The 6,722-nt window shown below is 39.5% G+C and overlaps 6 protein-coding genes across 6 annotated transcripts in view; 5 read left to right on the top strand and 1 right to left on the bottom strand.

The window, feature by feature from the left end:
- Positions 1-418: 418 nt before the first annotated feature.
- Positions 419-1,257, top strand: JH06_4805 (ATP-dependent RNA helicase; the record flags this gene model as incomplete). The annotated part of the gene is made up of 5 exons (XM_014671258.1): positions 419-505; positions 536-690; positions 721-927; positions 957-1,179; positions 1,231-1,257. The coding sequence occupies 5 exons, from the start codon at positions 419-421 to the stop codon at positions 1,255-1,257; spliced, it is 699 nt and encodes a 232-aa protein (XP_014526744.1).
- A 55-nt stretch (positions 1,258-1,312) lies between these two features.
- JH06_4804 (ATP-dependent RNA helicase) lies at positions 1,313-2,840 on the top strand (the record flags this gene model as incomplete). Its single annotated transcript, XM_014671257.1, has 9 exons — positions 1,313-1,426; positions 1,456-1,725; positions 1,759-1,854; positions 1,885-2,004; positions 2,035-2,136; positions 2,167-2,312; positions 2,343-2,466; positions 2,496-2,684; positions 2,736-2,840. The coding sequence occupies 9 exons, from the start codon at positions 1,313-1,315 to the stop codon at positions 2,838-2,840; spliced, it is 1,266 nt and encodes a 421-aa protein (XP_014526743.1).
- Positions 2,841-2,991: 151 nt separating this feature from the next.
- JH06_4803 (hypothetical protein) lies at positions 2,992-4,587 on the top strand (the record flags this gene model as incomplete). The annotated part of the gene is made up of 6 exons (XM_014671256.1): positions 2,992-3,105; positions 3,139-3,438; positions 3,472-3,673; positions 3,704-3,836; positions 3,867-3,928; positions 3,989-4,587. 6 exons carry the CDS (start codon positions 2,992-2,994, stop codon positions 4,585-4,587), a joined length of 1,410 nt encoding a protein of 469 aa, XP_014526742.1.
- A 284-nt stretch (positions 4,588-4,871) lies between these two features.
- Positions 4,872-5,402, top strand: JH06_4802 (sulfur metabolism negative regulator; the record flags this gene model as incomplete). Its single annotated transcript, XM_014671255.1, has 3 exons — positions 4,872-5,052; positions 5,086-5,260; positions 5,291-5,402. The coding sequence occupies 3 exons, from the start codon at positions 4,872-4,874 to the stop codon at positions 5,400-5,402; spliced, it is 468 nt and encodes a 155-aa protein (XP_014526741.1).
- A 105-nt stretch (positions 5,403-5,507) lies between these two features.
- Positions 5,508-6,485, top strand: JH06_4801 (hypothetical protein; the record flags this gene model as incomplete). The annotated part of the gene is made up of 7 exons (XM_014671254.1): positions 5,508-5,558; positions 5,590-5,740; positions 5,771-5,862; positions 5,976-6,190; positions 6,220-6,307; positions 6,338-6,396; positions 6,437-6,485. The coding sequence occupies 7 exons, from the start codon at positions 5,508-5,510 to the stop codon at positions 6,483-6,485; spliced, it is 705 nt and encodes a 234-aa protein (XP_014526740.1).
- A 54-nt stretch (positions 6,486-6,539) lies between these two features.
- JH06_4800 (heat shock protein HSP20) overlaps positions 6,540-6,722 on the bottom strand; it is a gene marked incomplete at both ends in the record, with an annotated part of 390 nt that continues 207 nt past the window's right edge. Inside the window, one exon of the mRNA XM_014671253.1 lies at positions 6,540-6,665. Coding sequence (XP_014526739.1) covers positions 6,540-6,665 — 126 coding nt within the window. The remainder of the gene's footprint in view (positions 6,666-6,722) is intronic.

The raw sequence follows: 6,722 nt of genomic DNA, 5'->3' as shown, positions 1-6,722 counted from the left end.
ACTGTTTCTTATCTTTTGAACTATCACCCTCGTTCATCTACAACACAGGTCAATCATCACTTCAAAACCATCCAATTGAGTTCTGAAAAGAATTCAATCACTTCATTCAATGCAGTCCAACACAAATTCACTCACAGGAATCCAACAGCAACTTGAAACAAAGAATCCTTTCACAGAAAGATATTTCCACTTGTTCAATCTACTTACACAACGTTTCTACAACCCTCGAACTCCAAAGGATCCAAATCCAACTTGTAATGAATGTGTTCTTGATATCCGCCAAGAATCCTTCCAAACCGCGGTTCTTCTTTTCTAACACTTTTCTCGTTTCCTCTCACTTGTACGACTACAGTACCATTTCGATTTTATAGTATATCGATGAAACTATCAATATTGACATATAGAAATATAATCAGAGATGGGTCGGAAACAAGTGAAGGAAGTGTTCTTCAATGATGAGAATGAGTCTGCAAATGTGTTTCGAAATAAACGAACCAAAAAGAATGTGAGTTTGGGATTCTTCAGTGAGAAGTAGCTGGAACAAGAACGGAAGAGTCTTCCTGTATATCAGTATCGTCAGCAAATTATCAATTCAGTGAAAAAGAATCCAACAACGATCATTGTTGGAGAAACAGGTAGTGGAAAGACGACTCAAATTGCCCAATACCTGCACGAATCTGGATTGTTTAGGTGGATTCTTCTGGAATCTCTCATATGTAGTGAAGGAGTGATTGGAATCACCCAACCTCGTCGTGTAGCAGCTATTACTGTTGCGAAACGAGTTTCAGAAGAGCGAGGTTGTCAGTTAGGAGGAGAAGTTGGTTACAGTGTTCGTTTTGACGACTGTACTAGTCCTCAAACCTATATCAAATTCATCACTGATGGAATGCTTCTACGTGAAGCCATGTTGGATAATGAATTGTCTGAGTATTAGTTCTTTGTTGGATTGAGAGTAGATACAGTGTGATTATTATTGATGAAGCTCATGAACGATCTCTCCAAACTGATATTCTGTGTTCATTTGTGAAATGGATTCAGGAGAAGAGAGACATTCGACTGATTGTGATGAGTGCTACACTTCAATCCAATCTGTTTGATCAATTCTACTATCCAGGAGAGACAGGTCGATTGTATCCCAATCATATTATTCGAATTCAGGGTCGAACATTCCCTGTTGAAGTTTAGTAGGAATGAAGAAGTGGATTGAATATAGTTATACTCCAACACCAGAACCTGATTATCTCGAAGCTGCCTTGATAACCATTCTACAGGTAGGAGTCATTGTGTTCCTTCATTTCAGCTTCATTTGGATATGCCTCCAGGAGATATTCTTGTGTTTCTCACAGGTCAGGAAGAGATAGAATCGTTATCCCTTCTGTTACAAGACAAAGTGAAGTTGCTGCCAAAGGATGATTGGACCCTTCTAGTATGTTTGCAGATCCATTTTGATTCTAGATCTATCCGCTTTATGCTGCTCTGCCTCCTGATCAGCAATTGGCTGTATTTGCACCAGCACCTCCTCGTTGTCGTAAAGTGATTCTCTCTACAAACATCGCTGAATCATCCGTCACCATTCAAGGAATCAAATATGTGGTTGATACGGGAATGGTAAAGATCCGTGTGAGTCAAGCAGCTACAGGACTAGAATCGCTTCTGGTTGTGCCAATCTCCAAATCACATGCATGGCAACGAACAGGTCGTGCTGGAAGAGAAAGTGAAGGGAAAGTACGATTGATTTGCTTGCTTGATTGATTGTAGTGTTATCGCTTATTCCCTGAAGAGGCTTTCTTAGCACTGGCAGAAGATTCTGTTCCTGAGATTCAGCGATGTAATCTCTCGAGTATCATTCTTCAGGTATGATTGGAGGGATTTGTTTCCTTGTAGTTGAAGACTATCGGAGTGAAGGATGTCTTGGGATTCAACTATTTGGAAGCTCCTTCTCGTGATTCATTGAAGCGAGCTCTTCAGCAATTACTCATGTTGGGAGCATTAGATCGACAGACAGTAGATCCTTCAACATCCTTTTATGAATAGGGAGCTCTCACATCAGTAGGACGTCAAATGGCAATGCTTCCTCTTGATCCAATCTATGCTCGTCTTCTTCTCCTGAGCAAAGACTTCCATTGTACTTCTGAGGTGTTCGTTGATAGAAGAATTGATTCATAGATTCTAGATTTGGTGTCGATTCTGTCTGTGGAAAATATCTTCTTCTCACCTCGTGAGGAACGCGAGAAGGCGAATGTTTCTCACAAGCGTTTTGCATCTGTTTATGGTGATCATCTAACCTTCTTGAATGTGTATCATGCATATCGGTAGAGAATAGAGAAGAAAGTGAAGACTAGAGAAGTGAATGGAAACATTCAGTGGTGCTATGATAATTTCATCAATCCAAGATCGATGAAAACAGCTACAGAGATTCGCAAACAGTTGGTTGGATATTGTGAGAAGCTGGGTCTTGTGGAAATTGTTGTCTTGATATGGAATTGTGAATATAGAGTTGTGAAGGAGAGCTGGACCAAGTTCGAAAATGCTTAACTGCAGGGATGTTTGTCCAACTCGCAAAGAAGGTGACAGAAGTCGTGAAGAACAGTCGAGCTGAATATAAAACAATGATAGGCAACAAAACAGCTTCTATTCATCCTGCTTCGGTCCTCTTTCAGAAGAAACCATATCCTGAAGCGATTGTGTATACTATATCCTGATATGCTTCTTTCGTTGTTTTCCTTTATGAATAGGAATTGGTATATACAACCAAAGACTACTTTCGAGGAGTTACTGCTATTGAGTCCAGTTGGATTCCAGAATTGGTTCCAGAATGGTTTGAACAAAAGACTGGTTGATTTAGTTGTTCTGTTTTGTTTGTTTTTGAGATTCAAATTGAATAAGAATGTCGTTGCACTCCAAATAGCTCTTTGTTCAGGTTTCCCGCCAGAAATGTGTGTCACCGCCAATTTGATTCTCTTCATTGATTGGTTTCCAGAAGCAGATACAATGCTGTATTACAAGTTTCTGAAAGATAAGAAAGGTGAATTGAGTCAAGTATTGATTGCCACACAATCCACAACCAAAGGTTCAAAACGAGTACGATTGGATATATCGATTCAGGTTGGGTTTGTTGGAATCTGAAATGATTTCTAGTCATGTGCGGAAAGTATTGCTGCTCCAGAGGTTGATCTTCCTTTGCGAATGCGTGCTTTGCTTCTTCTAGGACTTTCTCGTATTTTAGACAAGAAAGCACAACTATTGTTCAATGATTGTTGTTGTATTCAGAGTGCGATTAAGGATGTGATGTCGTTGAGCTCGAATGACTTGCCGAAAGAGTTGATGGTGGCTAGTGATCAACAAATTACCTTAAACAGTGGCTTGTTTTCTCGAAGTGCTTGTGAGGTTGACATTTCCTTTGATCAGGGTGATGTTGTGGATCGTTGGATTGCTGCAGTATGATGAGTGATGGTGATTGATGATTGGTAGAACTTTTCAGGTGATCAGCTTGCTTCAGACTCTCTGAGTGGGAGTATGAATGTTTCTCTGGATAATCGAGATGAACTGATGGATGTGGAGACAGATATGCTTCAACGGTACACTCAGGAGAGTATTCTTGATGATTTGCTTCCTGCTGTTCCTGATCGTTCTCTGATTGCTCAAGAATTGGAGGTAGAGTCTCGTCGAGGAGGTTTGGCTTTGTATGGAGGATGATTTCTAGAGCGTTCTGGGTTTGATTCGACATTACTTCTACCCACCGATCTTCATAGGAATGCAATTGGTCCAATTGCTCAGATGGAAGATAGTTGGGATGGAGCACTCGATATGGATGTGGAACCGACTTCTTATGGAGAGTGGATAATAGGACTGGGAATGACTTGTAGACCAACTGTGGAACAAACATTATTGAAACCCATCGAGAAGAGTGGTCAGTCTCGCCGACAACGTAAACGACCTTTGGTGACATTGGATAAATGTCGGAATAGGATATGATAATGATGAATAGCTCTCGAATTGCCAATGTCGGGTGTGTTGATGACTCGAAAGAAGTTGAAGGAGGCTTTGGAATCTGCTCGTGCAAAACGTCAGAAGTTGAGTGGATTACGAATAACACTATTGGATGCAACAGAGATGGAGTTGAGTGAGTCGTATGGATCTAGTCTTCAAGATCTTGTCACAAGTCGGTTGCTTTCTGGAAAGACAAGTGGTATTCTTCCATCGTTCACTCCTGTACACTCTACTACAAGTAAGGGTGAATTGCCTGATATGGATATGGAACCACTGTCAGTAGGTGAAGATCCTATGGAGGAACAGATGATGGACTTGCCAGCTGAAGAGCAGGATAATATTGAGATTCGTGAAGTGGAAGCTGAGCATGCTGTTCCAGCTTATGAAGAGTTTGTAGCAGAAATGAAACAGGAGTTGGAAGATTCTTTAGTGAAGGAAGGAGAACGATTTATATCTTGGAACAAGTATACGACAAAGAATGATCGTCGTACTGCTGCTACGAATTTCTTCCATTTATTAGTTGCAGCAAGCAAGCATGATGTGGAGGTTCATCAAAACGAAGCATTTGGTGATATTCTTGTGTCTAGAGATAGTTGAGTTGATGTTTGTATTGTATCTTTCATGGTTGTTTATGGAGAATGTGTGTTGTTCCAAATGTTCATAGTCAATATTCATAGAATCTCCTTACACTTATCTCCCATTCATTACCTTCTACTGTTCTCTGTAATCCATCGACATATCACTATCCTTCACTTTTTCCATCCTACAGATCAGTAAACAACCATTCTATTCAAGATCTATAGATAAAAGAACAAAAGAAAGAATTGGGTCAGTTATTAATAGGGACAATTAGGAAAAAGTGTCATTTTGGAGCCAAGAATATGGAGAACGGAGACAAATATGTACTTATTAGTATGGAAGGAGGCAGACATATCATTGAACCAAAGGTTCTTGAAATGTCTGAGTATCTGAAAGGACTGAAAGAGAAGGGAAGTATCTCGAATAATACAGTCACTTTGGAGAACGTGAAAGAGACTTCTCTTAATAGAGTTGTTGAGTTTTGTGAGTTTTGTTTTGTTGAAGTGATTTCTGTAGGTACATATCATTTGGACAAACCCTTTACTGAAATCGATAGACCGCTGAAAAGTAGCAATATGCGTGATGTCGTATCCGAATGGGATGCCAATTTCGTGAACATTACTACAGAAGAGTTGTTGGATCTGATTGTTGTTGCCAATTTCTTGATTATTCAGCCGCTTCTGGATTTGACGTATTGTTGGGACTTGGGTTTGACCTGTAGTTGTGCCAAGGTTGCAAGTATTATCAAGGGAAAGAGTCCTGAAGAGATTCGTGCTGCATTCGGAATTGTCAATGACTTCACTTCTGAAGAGGAGGCGAAGGTTGGGTTTTGAGGTATTGTTGAATATAGATTCGTGAGGAAAACAAGTGGGCTCTGGAAGAATAACATTTCAGTGATGTATAGTATAGTTCTTGTTTGTTGTACTTAGTTCTTTACCATGTTCACTAGTTTCAATCAGACATTTATTCTCAATGGAGCTGTACAAGCGGTATTAATCACATGAATATTTGATGGACTAGATTGAGGGTTTTCAATGGTTGGAACCGTTTCCATTTCTAAGTGTTGCTGACGCTCTTTGTGCACTTACAGCATCTCTATTCTTACGGAATCAGTACAAAGGATATATGCATGGGATTCCTTTGTTTGTATGTACATTCTTAATGTGTTTTGGTATTTCATGGATGATTTAATCTTATCTAGGTGGTTCAACATTCACAAGTATTGTTCATGGTCAAATGCTTGGATATCTCCGTCGTTCCATTGGTTTTATCTCCTATTTGATTTGTACGTATGTTAGTTATCGTTAGTGATATGAGTAGAGTGAGTATAACACTTCTTCCTCAATCTGTTGTTGATTCTCTCTTCAAGAATTCTTTTATTTGTTGTGTTGTGTTGTGAGTGATAGTTGTTCTTCTTTCTAACTGAAGCTTTACTACGTGTTCATTGTGTGACTTCGTGGGGAGTAGATACAGCAATAAGGAGTAATGGAAGTGTTGTTTCTGCAACTTTTGGATCGATTGCTACTGGGTGTGGAGGTGGATTTCTTGCTTCGCTTCTGCTTGATGATATGAAGGGTTCATGGATGGACAAGGTTACAAGGGCATTAATGACCCGAAAACAGTAAACTTGATTTGATTGATTAAAGGAAGAGAAATAGAGCATTTGCTGACATTGTCACTGTGTTATCAGTGTGCCATTGGGTTTATTCCGCTTCCTTTTATTACTCCAATCCATCCTGTTGCTTCTATTCTACAAGGTGATATATAGGTAACAGCCAAATCTCTTTGTTTCACTTTATTCCTCTTCCTTTATGGAATTGAACACTTGTTTGGTCTAGTAGATGTTCATAGGATTGGTGATGTATAGAGACTCTTTATCCCCATTCCTTTTCAAGCATCTTATTCTGAAGACTTGAAAACGAAGAAGGATTGTATTGTTTGTTTAACAAGAATGGTACATGATACAGTTATTATTCAATCACAATACTCTTCTTATCTCGGATATTCTCCTCCTTCTTGTGAATCAGGAGGGACAGAATACCGTTTTCATACTTTGCAATGATTGATTCCATATCAGCAGATTCAGGAAGAGTAATCTTCTTCGAGAATTCACCATAAACCCTTTCAGAAAAGACTGATTTCTTCTCTTCTCC

This window comes from Blastocystis sp. subtype 4 (assembly GCF_000743755.1).
Source record: "Blastocystis sp. subtype 4 strain WR1 chromosome Unknown seqid_0179, whole genome shotgun sequence".
In the NCBI taxonomy this organism is placed as follows: Eukaryota; class Bigyra; order Opalinata; family Blastocystidae; genus Blastocystis; species Blastocystis sp. subtype 4.
Note: the sequence above shows the minus strand (reverse complement) of the source record. Positions and strands in the feature narration are given on the sequence as shown.